The sequence below is a fragment of the Petaurus breviceps genome, unplaced genomic scaffold, assembly GCF_028583685.1.
Source record: "Petaurus breviceps papuanus isolate PSGF00001 unplaced genomic scaffold, PetGlider_PUasm1.0 90897, whole genome shotgun sequence".
Lineage (NCBI taxonomy): Eukaryota > Metazoa > Chordata > Mammalia > Diprotodontia > Petauridae > Petaurus > Petaurus breviceps.
Window position 1 is genome coordinate 8,122,840 of NW_027187374.1, and position 16,942 is coordinate 8,139,781.

The 16,942-nt window shown below is 39.4% G+C and overlaps 1 protein-coding gene across 1 annotated transcript in view; it reads left to right on the forward strand.

Moving 5' to 3' along the window:
• ITSN1 (intersectin 1) overlaps positions 1-16,942 on the forward strand; it is a 327,970-nt gene that overhangs the window by 293,058 nt on the left and 17,970 nt on the right. Inside the window, exons 34-38 of the mRNA XM_069074954.1 lie at positions 4,861-5,073; positions 6,358-6,479; positions 12,978-13,060; positions 13,418-13,501; positions 15,257-15,430. Coding sequence (XP_068931055.1) covers positions 4,861-5,073; positions 6,358-6,479; positions 12,978-13,060; positions 13,418-13,501; positions 15,257-15,430 — 676 coding nt within the window. The remainder of the gene's footprint in view (positions 1-4,860; positions 5,074-6,357; positions 6,480-12,977; positions 13,061-13,417; positions 13,502-15,256; positions 15,431-16,942) is intronic.

The window sequence follows — 16,942 nt, forward strand, 5'->3', positions numbered from 1 at the left end:
AGAGAGAGAGAGAGAGAGAGAGAGAGAGAGAGAGAGAGAGAGAGAGAAGGGGAGGAGAGGGACAGGCAGAGAGCTATCATTGGTATCTTTGGAGAGAGCATCTTTAGTTGAATGATGAAATCAGTATCCAGCCTATAGAGGGTTTAGAAGAAAATGAGAGGAGAGGAAGAGGGAGCAACCAGTTTAGATGGCTTTCTCAAGGAATTACCACAAAGGGAAAAGTTAACAGATGGTCTGATCAAGTGAGGGATTTTTAAGAATGAAGGAGTCAGGTGGGTTGATAGGTAACAGGGAAGGAACCAGTAAATAGGGATTTGGTTTCCCATCTAAAAGTTTGACTTTGAAAGTATCAAATACCAACAGAATTATGCTCTGTCATCCCTTTCTCTTCCAAAAGCCTATTAGAAGTGCTAGCAGAGCAAAAGAAGACTGCAGAAAGTCACTCTCCCATGCCAGGTGTGGTGGTGCATGCCTGTAATCCCTATTCCTGGGTAGCAGGGAGGCTGAGGGTGGTAGAACTGAGCTTAGGAATTCTGACTTGTAGTCTAATTGGACTAATTGGACACCGATCAGGCCAAGCTTCATTAAGTCTGGAATCAATATAATGAGCCAGAGGGCTCCTGAGGGCTCACTAGGCTGCCTAGGGAGGGGTGAATTGACCCAGGTTGGAAATGGAATAGGTCAAAGTTCCCTTGCTGATTAGTGATGAGATAAGGTCTATGACGTCCAGCCTGATCTATATGAAGAGACCCAGTGTTTAAAAAAAAAAAAGTGACTGCCTTCCATTCTCTCTCCAAAACGGATAGCCTAAATTAAAAGAGATATCACAATAGCTTTTGACTGAATCTTAGAAAACGTCAATAATGCAGGGGTCTGTGATCTCATGCATGTGGATACTCCCTTCATGAGTATCTGTTTCCTCAACTTGTATAACTTTGTCTATATTCTCCTCTAAATCTTGTGTAGATTATCTACCTGATGTGCTGGATCACTTCCTCTAAGTATTTTACATCTGTTCTCCCTCACTCTTTTTTTTCCCCCCTTTTTGGAGGGCAAGTGAGGTTAAATGACTTGCCCAAGGTCACATGGCTAGTTTTTGTGTTGAGTGTCTGATGCCAGATTTGAACTCAGGTCCTCCTGACTCCAGGACCGGTGCTCTATTCACTGTGCCACCCCCTCCCTCACTCTGACTACATAGTTGGTTGCCCTCCTTTACCCTATCATTCCCTTCCTTTTACTCCAGTTTTAGTACACTAATCATTGTTAAAATGCAGCATCCAGCTTACACGTACTGTCAAGTTTCTCCCCTGGTCATTGAACCATCTACAGTTTTATTTCTTTGGAGAGCATGATGCTCTATGATTCATACCATTTAGCAAGACTCAGAGAACACTGGTGTTTTAAAAAAAATGGTCAAGAATTGTTGAAAGAGCTATTCAATGCTGTTGAAAGAACTGCTGAATGCCTCCAAAGCATTTCAGCTTGTTCTCTACTCCTATTCTATTCTGGACCCTGGTCAGGGTCTATATGCAGTGTCTGTTGAAAATATAAGCACTACAGTAACAGCAACATTGTGTGATGATCAACTATGATAGACTTAACTCAGCAATACAATGATCCAAGACAACTCTAAAAGACTCATTATGGAAAATGCTATCCACATTCAGGAAAAGAACCTATGGGGTCTGAACGGAGATCAAAACATACTATTTTTACTTTATGTTTTTTTTTTTATTTTTTCCCTTTTGTTCTGTTTCTTCTTTCATAACATGACTAATGTGGAAATATATTGAATATGATTGCACATGTATAACCTATGTCAGATTGCTTGCTATCTTGAGGAGGGAGGGAGAAAAATTTTAAGCTAAAAATCTTGTAAAAATGAATATTGAAGACTATCTTCACATGGAGTTGGAAAACAAAATAGCATTTACATAACATAGAAAAAAAAGAAAATATATGTACTGATATGATAGACTAAGTAAGCTACCACCTAGTCACCAGCAGGTGATATTCTATACTGGTAGTTGTCAAATTTTTCTGTTCTAAATATCCCTCTATGCAGTTAGAAGTTATTGAGGCTCTCAAAGGCCTTTTGTTTATGTGGGTTATAACTACCAATATTTGCCATATTTGAAATTAAAACTAATAATTAAAAAATAATAATCATTTCAGCTACACTTCTGGAGTGTAATTGTAGCTGTAAGAGACTGGAAGCCTCTTGGAAGCTAGAAGTTCATTTCACTCCTGTAGCTCCTTCCTCTGATTGGTTGCTTCCTGCCAGAACTGAACATTCTAAAGGAACTGCCCAGGCCATCCTTCTCCAGGCTCTACTCTGGATGGACTCTCTTTTTTTCTCTACCATGCCCAGGAGTCAATGCCTTCTCCCTACCTGTGATAGTAATGGAATGTGGAGATTCCCCTGTATTGGGCTTGGTTTTCAAATTGATTGTATTAAAACCCAGAGCTTGTTAATCCCACCTGTGGGATGGACTTTTTGATGTGAAAAGAAAGTCCTGACTGGGAGGAGCTGGTGACGTAGATTTGGAGAGACACGAGAGAGAGGCGGAAGTTCTTTTTGGAAGCAGCACCTCGTGGAGAGAGACTAAGAGATTGCTGGTGGCCGCTTTGAATTGCCCTGGACTTTTGAGACCTGCCCCCTGAGCTGCCAAGGACTGAGGAGACATGGCTGTTTTGCTGGTACTTTGTCTGTCTGTTTTGATGTTATTTTGCCAGATTTGTCCACTGGTGAAAGACTGTCCTGTTGAAGAAGTCCTGGAACCTGGCATTTGGTTAAGAAGGCCTGAGACTGTCCTGCAGACAGAGAGTGAATACTGTCCACTGGTGAGGGACAGTACTGAGAGTGAATACTGTCCACTGGTGAGGGACAGTACTGTTGTTGCAGGGGTCTGGAGACTGTCCGGCAGACAGAATGAATACTGTCCACTGGTGAAGGACAGTGCTGTTGTTGCAGGGGTCTGGGAGCCTTTCTGTTGGTTCAGAAGCCCTGAAGAAGGATTTTCTTGTTGTATGTTTACAGAAATCCTGGGAGAGGGCTTTGCTAATGTGTTCAGGGGTTCTAGGACTGTTCTACAGACAGAGGATAAATTCATGAAGGGACTGGCAATGTATCTTATGGCCTTGCTAAGCCTTGTCTCTCCAGGAACTAAGATTGCTGAGAACTTGCCTCGTGTCAAGATGAAGAAAAGACCTCCATTTGGGTATTAAGTGCTGTGTTTAAACTTGATGTAACTCTGGGGTAGATTCAATTGTGATCCAGGGGTGGGGAACTTTTGACCTTTTTGTGTTCTATGGTTGAGCAAATGAATGTATTTTACTTATGTTTGGAAACTAATCTCCATTTGAGAAGAGGGGCTTTGTGGTGGACTTAATTAAGGTATAGCCTAGGGGTGGAGAAGTATTTGGAACAGAGACTTTGTAATTGATTGAATGATTGGAAAGTCCTGGGGTGGGGTAGGCCTTGGAGATGATTTAATCACACTTAGTAAATGCTGTATTTTGAATGATGTCATGTTTTGATCTTCTCTGTTCTGGGTTTGTTACTGAATAAAATAGAGAGCACCTATGCTGGTATTTTGAACCTGGGAAGTTGCCTTTGCTTGGTATTACATTACACTACCCCTGTCTTGCTTTAGTTCCCTTTTATGTGTTATCTTCACCTATTTGAATGTAAGCTCCTTGAGGACAGGGACTGTTTTTCTTTTTGCTTGTATTTGTATTCCTAGTACTAAGTACTATGCCTGGCATGGAGGAAGTACTTAATAAATGCTAGTTGACTTGATTTGATTACAGGTTAACAAAATGAGAAATAACTCTATTCCTCCCCCCCAAAATTAGTGAGAAAGTGGAATTGTTTTATATATTTTGGCAAATCTTTTTAGTGTCTGACTATTGATAGAAGATAACTGAATTATCGTATCTGCTTCTGCATTCAATCTGTTGCAATCTGTTGTTTTAGTTGAAGTATATGAAGAAAGTTTGGCCCCATACATTATAGTAGGAAAAAAGATTAATATGTTAATAGGTAAATAATATCTTAGTATTATTATTTAAATAATAATCTTATAAATTCCTGAAAGGGATTTGGGACCTGCAAGAATCTTCAGAGAACCATTGTTTTAGATAATAGGCTTTCTTGCTTTTTGAGGGGTGAAGGGGGGAAGGTAGGGCAATTGGGGTTAAGTGACTTGCCCAAGGTCACATGACTAGTAAGTGTTAAGTGTCTGAGACTGGATTTGAACTCAGATCCTCCTGACTCCAGGGCCAGTGCTCTATTCACTGCACCACCTACCTGCCCTATAATAGGCTTTCTTAGATATTTTGAAGAGGACCATAGGAATTAGAGATAAAAGGAAACATAGAGTCCACTTAGTAATAAAAATAATAATAGCATTTACGTAGTGTTTTAAGGTTTGCAAAGTGCTTTACAAATATGATTTTATTGTCCAGATTTTATAGAAGAAAACAAAGGCAGAAAGAGGTTAAGTGACTTGCCCAGGGTCACACAGTTGGTATCTGAGTTAGAATTCAGGTTTGAAGGCTTTCAACTGGTGGAGTTGGTGGATGGGGGAAGGAGAAGTAGTAGGAAGGGAAGAAAACATAAATCTTTGGGAAACATGAGTTGGGATTCCCATAGACCCATTTTTTTAATTGATTGATTGTCTTGGTGGGGAGGTAGGATGTCCAGCTCAGATAGGCACTTACAAAGCATTCTTTGATTCTTGTTCAAGAAATGAAACATCTTGAGCTTAGGCCAGGATTCCAGTGGAAACCCATGTTTGTAGTAAGAGATGCATATTCTTCATCTTTTCTCCTGTGGGTTCTGTTTTTCTTCCTTAGCAACTTGTCTTCAACTCAGTCACCAATTGCTTGGGACCACGGAAATTCCTGCACAGTGGGAAATTGTACAAAGCCAAGAGCAACAAAGAACTGTATGGCTTCCTTTTCAATGACTTTCTTCTTCTGACTCAGATAATCAAACCTTTGGGTTCTTCTGGGACTGACAAAGTCTTCAGCCCCAAATCTAACCTACAGTATAAAATGTATAAGACGGTAAGTCTCTTTCAAAATTTCAACTGGGCATGGTGTAGTGTTTGTTTTTTTTTAATCAAACAAACAAAAATGATGTGGAGTTAATAGAAGCCAGTGTTTCTCTAGTATCTGAGCTTTAAACATAAAAGAAAAAGGATGATATGGTAAACATAAGACTTTGGCTGTAGGCTTATGTAGGCCAGTTTAAAATGGGTGGCTTAATCTATAGCATGTAACCACTCAGCTTTATCAGAAAGACAGCAACTCATAACAACTGTAAAATAGACAGGAAAGCTCATCAGACTCCTTAGAATAACTTTATACTTTTCTTTTTCTTACTTTTTTTTCTGGCAAAAGTCAGTTCAGACATTTGGCACTTTAAAAACTAGGTCCTTGAACTATATGCGTCTTGCTCAAATGGTCATGGCTCTATGTATGTTTAGAATTGGGTTAGAGAATTAGAGGTTATTTTTTTTCTATATTTAGTCTATAAGTGGGTGTTGTCTCAGAAAAAAACTGTTAGCTTTATTTGGGGGAAAAAACATTGTATGTGGATGAATCAATGGATGAAAAAAATAGTCTATCATACCCTTATCTGTGCCAGGCACTGAGTTCAAGGTTACAAATACAATCAAAAAGAACAATCCTTGCCAATCCTCAGGGAATTTAGATTTCTGTAGGAGAAAACAACATGTAGAGGGGAGCAGAAATTGGAAGGGGGCACCAGATGGTGTACCTTTGGTAGTATTCCTAGAGTTTGGCACAGTGGGCCCAGAACTGGGTAAGATAATGTGATAGCTCACCAGCAGAGTCCTGGGTCCCAGGACTGGGAGTCTGAGTTCCTTTGGGAGGGGTATATATGGTCTAGTCAACAAGCATTTTTAAAATGCCTACTTTGTGTCAGGTACTATGCTAAGCACTGTGCTAAATTTTTAGATGAAAACATCTAGAGAAAGCTATAAGATAAAGGTCAACTGCTTTGCTATGCAGTGGTTATTTTCAGGGGGAGAAAAAAAATCATTCCTACATAGGAAAAAGAACCCTATACTAGCCAGGTGATAGATAAATCATATCTTAAGCAGTTTTCCGAACTCCCTCCCCCTAATTTTTTTAATGAGGGTAAAGAATTGGGATAGAGGGAGATGTCTATACAAAGGATTATTTTTTAAAAATTAAAATGTACAAATTGGTGGTGAGATATCAATCATTGGAAAAGAGGGATGATGGTACAAATACTATCTTTTTTTCCTTCCCAATATATATCATCAGAATAGTATTGTGATACCCATGCATGGTATTTTTCAGCCCATTTTCCTAAATGAAGTCCTGGTAAAATTACCCACTGACCCTTCTGGAGATGAACCCATCTTCCACATTTCCCACATTGATAGAGTCTACACTCTCCGTGCAGAAAGCATAAATGAAAGGTAAGATCCAGTGACATTCCTGGTATGGATCCAGGTTCTCTCATATTCACCCACCTCACTTTCATACACCATTTACATGAGTTGAACAGAGCTCTCATTGTTGTTTTAATAATAATACCACCATCTTTTATATAATGGCACAGTTTTTTAGTTTTCAAAGTACTTTCAAATTTTTATCTTATTTAATACTTATTGATAACCTTATGAGGTATTCAGGACAGATAGTATTGAACCCATTTCATGGTAGAGGAAACTGAGACAAGTGACTCATCCCAGGAGAAGGGAAAGGGAATACACATTAGTTAATTAATTGATTCAATGCCTACTATGTTCCAGGCACTGTGTTAAGCACTTTGCAAACATTATATCATTAGATTTTCACAATAACCCTGCAAACTAGGTCCTATTATTGTCCCCAATTTGTAGGTGAGGAAATGGAGGCAAACAGACATTTTAAAATTACTTGCCTAGAGTCACACAGCTAATAAATATCTGAGGCAGGATTCGAACTCAGGTTTTCCTGATTTCCTAGTGCTCAGTGTACTGGGCCACCAGCTACGTCTTCCCAAGAATGTTCAACTAATAAATGGATGATGGGACTAGGATTAGAACCCAGGTAATCTAGTACAGTGACCTTTTTTTTTGTGCCATGTTTCCTCTGACAAATACATTGATTCCCCACCTGTCCTTTCACAAAATGCCTCTAATGAGGGTGCTGGGGGCTCTTATGCCACTGTCATCTGAACGAGGGTAGTTCTCCCTTAACTCTTGCTCTTCTTATGACTGCCACTCCCTTTTCCTTCCCGTCCCAGAAAATACCTAATTCAGCTCCACACAACGCCTTGCACATGGTAGACACTTAATTAAATGCTTGTTGACTTGATTTGATGTAATAAATGACCAAACTTATTAACAGCCTCTCATCATTAGGTTTCCATGTTAGTATATAGACCGTTTAGAAGGCACCAGCACCCAGATTCCCCCAACATAGTCCCTCATTGGTGTTCAATGAAAGCTGGAGAGCACTCAACTTTTCACTTGCCCTAGAATTCCCTCCCTCCCCTTGTCTCAGCACTGTCCACCGAATTCCAGAACCCAAGAATTTTCAAGTTGGAAAGAGGCCTTATTGGACCATGTAGTGCAAGCCTCCTCAAAAGGAACCTCTGTTATAACATACTCAACAAATGGGCTAATTTCCAATATGCTTGCTTAAGTAAGCCTAGGAAATCTGGGGAAACTAAATGCCTGTAACTTTAGGCACACTGTTACCTCTTCTTTCCTCTTACATCATTTGGAGAAATTGCTTCTTGATTTCATGATACCCTAGAGATAAATGGCGACACCTTGTGGTGTGGCAAAGCCAAGACTAGTAATCAATGCTGGAATGCATTACAGCTGGCAGGGGGTAGATGACTGTTGAGCACTATAGAGTCATATTCCTTTTCAGTCATTTTACTTAAACCAGGGCTTTCTCTGGGCTAACAGCGTATTTCTCTGCTTGGGGTGTATTTTGCTGTAGTTTGGGGACTCTGCTTCAATTCAAATGACAACAGAATGTATTAGAATGAAAACTTTTCACAAAACTTTTGGAAATGAAATTTTTCACAAAAGAGATTTTGTGAAAAATAAGTTTGTGGACCATGCCCCCAGCATCCAACTCAGCATGCGTACCAATGAAGCAAATTAGCTCATTGACTTTGATTTGCTCCTCCAGTGAAGGAAGGGGGGTCATCCTGCTTTGGTGTTCTCCCCAGTGTTCTTTACTCTTTAATTTCAACCAATTATGATACTGACTTTAGGTCTTCCCTTGGGTAGAGCCTTAAGAGAGAGGTCTACCTAATGTCATTGAATAAAATCAATATTTCCAATATCCTCAGTAAAGGGAGGAAGAAAAGAGGAGTTGGGTTTCTTTATCTTCAGTTCAGAGCCTTCCTATGGACTTTTCATGGGATCTTAATGTTATTTTATTTTTATCATCATCATCATCATTACTGTTTAACGTGTGAATAAATTAAGTCCATTTGTTATGTTCTTATCATCTGGTAGTCACACAGCATACACATATGGAGACAGAATGGAAAACAGTTCAACAAAGAACCCATTTGGAACCTCATTCTATTCTGTTAGTCACATAATGGACTTTTTAATATTCTTTTACTCTATACAAGGGGGCTTATTTACTGGAGTACATCAATGACCCATTATAAGGCATGGACTCCAAGGACAGTATTGCAATGAGGCGTTCTCACCATTGTATAAATGATGGTCTTTGGCAAGAGGCCCCGATTTTTTTTCTCCCTGAAGAGGAGATTCTTTTGATATCTTCAAGTATTTGGAGGGCTAGTCTATAAGAAAGGTTAGGCTTATTCTCCTTGGGCCCTTTTGGGTAAAACAAGGAGTAATGAGTGTCAGGTTACAGAGAAGCTGGTCTTATTCAGTATAATGGAAAAACTTTCTAACAGCTTGAACTATCCCCACAGGAGAATAAGTGGCCTTATCAGGTAGTGAGTGCCCCATTCCTGGTGGTCTTCAAGTAGAACATAAACATGTCTATATGCTGTGTACTATTGCACACCTGCTATTTTCCAGGGCTGTTGTCAAGGCCATCCCTATTTAGGTACAAGTTGAACTAGATATTTTCTGATGTCCCTTCTAAATCTGAAATTCTGTCAACTATCTCTTATCATGGAAAGGTGGTGATGGTGCTAGCCCTGAAATTAATAAACAGAACCAAGAGAAGACTGCTAGCAGTTTCCCTCCCTTCTGGGAGTCCCTACTGTGTAGAGAGAGGGTAGCAGAGTGGTTGCAGCTTACAGAGAGATCAACTTATAAGTCTTCAAAAGTTGCTTTGAGGGAATGCATTAAGATATGTCTTCCTAATTTATTCTACTTAGACTAATGTTAACATTGAGTGGCAGGATAGTGTAGCAGCTAGAAACCTGGCCTTGCAGTTTGGTTCATGCCTGACACGTGCTAATTATATGACTATGCAACTCTCACTGTCCAGGCACTGGAGCTATTACTTATAGAATAATTTCATTGGAAGGAGGGGAAGGCGGAGGAATTTCCTATACTCAGAGATTCCAGAATAGGAAAAAAAAATTGACATTAGTTTGCATAATATGCCAGTTGATAGAGCAAAGCAACTCAATTTCAAACTTTAAAAAATCTTCCTATAAATAATTTATAAAATAGACAAGATGTATGTGGCTAATTGAAAACTGATCCTACCTATTACATGTTTGGGGAGTTTGGAGCACAAACCAGCCCACTGATACAGGAATGTAATAAATTTTAGAAAACTTTCAGCATAACCATTTTTCCTCATGCTCAGCTAGTTTACTCATTTACAAAGCTCTGTTTCAGGGTTGGCATGTGTACTGTGTCAGGATCTATGCTTTAAAATGCTTATAAATTTTTTTTATTTGCTCTTGAAAGTCATGATAGCCTGTGCTTGGAGTCCAAGATGGAGCCAGAATACACAATTTCTGTCCTTGTGGGGTTTACTACCACAAAGGTTCTATCTTCCTCACTCTGACTCACTGCTATAAACTTTGACCCCTCAGTGTCCCTGCTTTTCCATCTGTAAAGAAGACTCCTGAAGTTTTGTTTAAATGTAAAGCACTTTAGAAAAGTATGAAGCACTGTCTGGAATTAGTTACTTCCTTTCATCTTAAAACTCCTTCCTCACTCTTTCTGTCTTCTAGTTCTCCCTGTAACTCTGCTTCCTGCTGATGACACTGTTCCCCTTAGCACTTTCTCTGATACTTTTCTGACTCAGATTCCACTTGCTTCCCATTGCTCCACCCTCCCTCTACAGCTGTCATTTGGCAATATCTCCTCCTTTGAGTTTCAGACTATACAAATTTATCAGCCAATCCAGATCCTGATGGCCATTCTCCATCACTCGCCCCACAGAATGTTTTCCTTCAATCCAAAAAAAATTCAGCATCTGGCTTTTCTTTCCTCACTTCCTGACTTCATAATAGGGAGCTTCCACATGCTTATCAATGAATGCTCCTTCAAATGCCCTAATTTCTTAGTTCTTCCTATCTACTCAATTTCCATGACCCCCTCCTCCATTCCACTTCAACTATACCTCCAAATCATCATACCTTTGATCTGGCTGTCAAGCACAAGTTTTCTATTTCCCTATTCATGAACTCTGAAATTCCTTTAAATAATCACGATCTTTTGTCTTTCCATATTTCCCAATTCTCCATCCTTACCTCTCCCTTTCTCCCTTCATTTCTTCCATCACTCAGTTCTTTCTCTGATCAAAACCCTTGCAGTAGTTGCAGTCTCCTCCCTCTTCTATCATATCTCCTTGGGAAACCTGTTCAACTCTGCATTATTCTCTACTCTGAAATCTCTTGCCTCCCATTCCATGGCAGATCCCAACTTCCCAAACAGAAGCCCTTGCCAAACACACACTATCTGCCTCTGTCTCCACTGTTCCCATGCTGCTGAACAGAGCTGAAACAGTGATAATTGGGCTCACTCTGAATTTAAATTAACTAATCCCAATTGTGCCTTCCCTACTGTAACAAGGCAATAATTCTACTCCTTCCGAAATTGATTTAATAAGTTCCACAGTAGTTGTTCTAAACCTTCTCATTTCCCTTCAAACTTCTCATCGTACTCTGTGATTATACCATCTCTCCTGAGGACCTCTTCATACTTCACAGAAAAAAATGACGTCATTGACCAAGAGCTCCCTTTTCTCTTCCTTAGTTTACATCACTCAGATTTCCTTTTCCTACTTTCTTCTGATTTTGGATGAAGAGGTGGTTCTTCTTCTTGCTATGGCCAGTCCCTCTAGATGCATTTTTGATCCCATATCCTCCCATTCTTCTCCATCAGATTGCTTTCACTATCATCTCCTTTCTCTCTGTCTCTGTCTCTCTCTGTCTTATTCTCAAGTTGTTCCTATTCTGTTGACTCTTTCCCTGTTGCCTAAAGACATGACCATACTGGTTGTGTGACTCTGAGCAAATTGCTTAACTTTCCAATGCCTGAGTAATTTTCTACAAACTCTAAGTTTTCAGACATGATATCAACCAGCCCTGGTAGTGGGAGTTTCATTACCCAATGAAATCCTGAGTCTACTTCCTATCTCCATATATACAGTCCTAATCTCCTTCCTGAACTCCAGTTACATACCACCGATTTAGACATTTCAAGCTCAATGTCCCATAGGCACCTTAATCTCAATATGTCAAAAACAGAACTCAATATCTTTCCACAAAAATCCCCCTCTCTTCAAAACTTCCTTATTATTGATGAGGGCAGCACTATCCGAGTCATCCAAACTCACAATTTTGAAGTCACATTCAATTTCTCTCACATTCTATATATCAAATCTTTTATCAGATCTTGCTATTTCTGCCTTCACAACATCTCCCTTATTTGTTCCCTTCTCTCCACCCACATAGCCACCATCCTAGTTAATGCCTTCATTACCTCTCTCTTAGAGTACTGCAGTAGCTTTCCAAATGGACTTGCCTCATTTCTCTTCCCACTCAAATTCATCCTCTACTGAGCTTCTAAAATCATTTTCCTAAAGCTTAGATCTGATTTCCAACCCCCACACCCCATTCAAGAAATTCCAGTGACTTCCTTTTATTTCTGTCATGAAATATATAGTCTTCTGCTTGGCTTTTAAACCTCTTCACAATCTGGTCCTTTCCTCCCTTCCTAGTCTTCTTAAAATTTACTTCCCTTCATACACTCTACAATGTTGTTGTTTGTCCTTTGTTCTTGAAGAGGACCAATGACATCATGAAGGCAATGTCTTGACTTGCAAATGAATTGGATTTAAGTGAGGCCGGGCTGGGCAAAGTTGTCGGCCTCACTCTCTCCTCCAGAGTCATTGAAGTCCAATGGCAAGACAAAAGGCAGTTGCTAAGGATGCAGTGGGTGACTTTGACCTTTCTAAATTAAAGTTTTTCCTCGGCCTCAGTTTGACACCATATAATCCAGACACACTCACCTATCTGCTCTTCCTCACCCTTGATATTCCATCTCCTGTCTCCATGTCCTTGCACTGGCTTTCCCCCTTGTTTGAAATGTACTCCATCCTCATCTTTAACCTCTTAGTCTCACTGGCTTCCTTCAGGGCTCAGCTCACGTCTCACCCTTAGGAGACCTTTCCAGTCCCCCCAGCTTCCTTCCCCTTTGAGATAATCTTTTGTTTACTCTATGTAGATCTTATATGTACCTAATTATTTTTATGCTTATCTCCTCTATTAGAACATGAGCTCCTTGAAGATACAGACTGGTTTTTTGCCTTTTGGGGGGGGGTGTTCCTGGCACTTAGCATAGGTTTCAGCACATATAATCTCTTAATGAATGCTGTTGAATGACTTTGTGCAGATACAGCAGTCATCATTCATTCATTCAACAAATACTTATTGTTGTATGTACTAGCACTGCGCTGGGCACTGAGAGCCTCAGACTGAGTTTTATTTAGCAACTTTCTCTCCTCTCCTTTCTAAGAACTGCCTGGGTACAGAAAATTAAAGCTGCTTCTGAATTCTACATTGAAACTGAGAAAAAGAAGAGGGAAAAGGCATACTTAGGTTGGTAACATACAGCATCATGGGCAATATTTTCTTTTAGAATCAGTTCCAGGGGTCCATGCTGGTTTCAAACCAGGATCCTCAGAGCTAGAAGATACTGCCAGAAATTGAGAAGGGTAGCAAAAAATGGGGTGGATCCTGAGGGGGAATTGAGCATGGGATAAAGAATGGAGGATTCACTCTGAAAGCAAAAAGTATGGCTCATCGTTCTTTTTAGTGGGAATAAGGAAACTATTATTTTATGGGATAAGGAAGGGAAAGAAATATGGACTGTGGGTTGAGGGAGATGGGGTGGGAAAGCAGGATATCAAAATATTAAATTGTAATACTTGACATCCTTTTCACCCCACATCACAGTTCGTTCCCAAAGGGCAACAGGTATTGGGAGATTGATGGTGAACATTGTTGAAGGCATTGAATTAAAGCCCTGTTGGTCACATGGTAAGGATATCTTTTTGTTTTTTCTTCCCTTTAGTAGTTGTTATATCAGAACCTAGTTTTTCTTTCCAATGTTCATGAAATGTCCACAATTTTTTTTTTCCTGGCCACCATCCTACATGTAAATAAGATATCTAAAAGGTAGTAATATTCTAGAAGTATATAGCCCCAAATAATTATAAAGGTCAAAGTCTGAAGAAAAGTAGATGGATATTTTAAAAGTACATTTCAGTTCTACCTGTTATACATTTATTAAGTAGATGGCACTGTGCTGGCTGCTGGTAATCAGAGACAAAAACAACCCTTGAGGTCTCCAACTTCAAGGCACTTGCTCCATTCTATTGAGGAAACACACCATGTATGTTGATAAGTATACTACAAGATAATTTGGAAAAGAAAACTCTAACTGTTGGGGGGATCAGGGAAGATTATATGTAGATGGTGGTGCCTGAGCTGAGGTTTTGAAGAAATATTTATACTGGCTGTCCCTCATCCCAGAAATGTTCTCCCTTCTAGCTTCCCTGGCTTCTGTCAGATCTCAGCCAAAATCCCACTTCCTACATGAAGCCTTTCCTGATCCCCCCTAATGCTAGTCCCTTCCCTCTGTTAATTACTCTCTTTTTATTCTGTATATATCTTGTTTGTACGTGATTGTTTACATGTTGTTTCCCTTGTTAGGAGTGACGTTCTTGAGAGCAGGGACTGTATTTCCTTTTCTTTGTATCCCCAGGACTTAGGTTTATGTTTAATAATACTTACTAACTGAATGAATGAAAGGCAGAGGTGAGGAGGGAGCACATTGCAAAACTGAAGGACAGATTATAAAAATGCATAGGAGAGAGGGAATATTTAGTTTAGGGAAGAACAAATCCTTCTATTTGGCTAAGAGTGTGAGGAAGAATACTATGAATTAAGACTGGAAAGGGAAATAGGTCCAGGTTGAGAAGAGCCTTGAATGCCAATGTAAGGATTTTATTTTTATTCTAAAGATGATAGGAAATGGCAGACTATTTAGAGGGTAAGGGATGGCATTGTAAGACCTGAGTCTTAGGAAAATTATTTTGCTATATGTGAAGGATGGATTTGGAGAACAGAGAGAATGGAGGCATGGCAGCCAATTAAGAGGCTATTATGATACTCTGGATGACAAGTGATGAGTCAGAAATAGAGTGGTGGCCCTGTGAATCAAGAGGCGACAGATGTAAGGTAGAATCCATGGGACTGGACAATTGAGTGTGGGGATTGTTTCTTTTTTGGTGCTTGTTTCCCTAGCACTTAGCCCAGTCCCTGGCACATAGTAAGTGGTTAACCAATGCTCATTGTCTGACCAGGTATGGGGTGTAAATAAGAGGGCTGAGTCCACAAGGACTCTGAGGGCATGAAACTGCATCACTAGTAACAGCTAAGTTTGAAGAAGGACCAGTTTGATGAGTTCAGTTTTGGACATGTTGAATTTAAGTATCTGTCAAGACATACCATGGGAACATACCATGCAGGGCTAGAGGTCAAAATAGTAGGTTCATACTTAGTGGATCATCTTTTTCGATTTCATTTCTTTCCTGATATAGTGCTACTTAGTGGGAGTTACCATTTTGGTTTATTTATTTGATTTCATTCATTAAGATGACATTGGGTCAGGGGGTTAGGTTTCAGGGTGGGAGGGAATAATATTGCTGTAAACTATGGCTATGTTCACCTATAAAACTGCATGTGTAAAATGGACAGAAATGAGCTAGTCACTTATTTTATCCAATCCAGGTAAGAGTAATCCCTATTGCGAGGTGACAATGGGCTCCCAGTGTCATATAACAAAGACAATACAGGACACACTGAACCCCAAGTGGAATTCCAACTGTCAGTTCTTCATCAAGGACCTAGAACAGGATGTCCTCTGTATAACTGTGTTTGAGAGGGACCAGTTCTCTCCTGATGGTGAGTATAAATCAGCATTCAGACTGGTTATAAGCTCCTCCTCTCCTTGACACCCTATTTTCATTTCCGAAAAACTCACTTTATCTTAGAGTACTCAGACCTTAAAACATCTTGGATTTTATTTTTGAGAGAAGGAATGACCAAAGGTGAAGATGGCACAAAAGAAGAAATTATCTAACTTGGAGCTTCTCAAAAAGAAGACCTACCTGGTACCCAACTAACATTCATTCATTCATGTAATATTTCCTTGAGTACTAACTATATAAATAATGTCCATTGTACTTTAGGATCAGGGTAGTAGACGTAAAGCATTTGGCAGTAGGAATTCTAGGTAGCAATCTAGAATCTCAATACCTCAACCAATCAAGATGGCTTACAAATCTATATGATCACACTGTTGCATTCCTATAAGCCTTGACAATGACCTTTCTTCCTCCTGCTGGTAACTGATAAAGTTGGGAAAGTGGGCAGAGAAGAGTTAAGAAGCTGTATGCACTCTGTAGAAAGAATTCCAAAGCTCAGGGGGTAAATGTGGGAAGTAAACTAGCCTCTCTGTACTTTAAAGTAGCAGGTACCTACCCACTCTTATTAGTATGCACAAAGGAAGCCAAATGGGCAATTTCATCTTGTGAAGAGGTATTTCTAGTTTCTGATTAAGGTTGCAGGTCTGGGCTGTATTTTTTAAATAGAACTAAATCCACACAAAGGACTAATCTTGGGTTGATGATAAGTTTAACTCCAGGGTTTTTTTGTATTCACTTAATACATAGTAAATTTTTTTTCCATCTCCTAAGTTTTATTTTGTACACATCTGTTTTTAAAATATGTTTCTTGCAAGCAACAGATTGTAGGGTTTTGGTTTCTTATCCAGTCTATCATGCTTTCTTTTTATTGGACTTTTAAATCCATTTACATTTAAAGTTATAAGAGTAAGGTTTGTATTTTTCTCCGTTTGTCTCTAATATTGTGTTTTTTTTCAAGTTAGGATTTTTTTCTTTTTCTACCATAAATTCAGTTGTATGTCTTTTAAGTTACTTTAGCTTAATCTTTTTCTAAGGTGGCCCTAGTCCCACTAACTCTCTTCCTTTTGCACCTGATCCCCCTTCCTATTTATTTATTATACCTTTCCCTTTGGAGTTTTGCTTATTAATTCATTTCCACCTACTTTTATTTGGTTATTTAATTGATCCCTACTTTTTTTCCCTTCTCGGTTATTCTAGTAGATTCCTCTTCCTCTCCTCCCCTTTAACTAGCCCTTATCCTTAGTTTTTTTATTTCACTTTTTGGCACTTCTTTCCAGAGATGATTTCTCTCATTCTCTTTGTTGTATATCCTCCAGTGCTGTGTACTCTGGATCCTCATTCTCTAGTTCTTGACCCCTATAACCATCTGTATCAGCAATGCCATATTCACAATGCCTATAGAGATTACAAATATGCTGATATAATTATCCATTACAAAATACGTCATGTTTGCCATATGAGGAAATAAACTAGAAAATTTATTAAGATA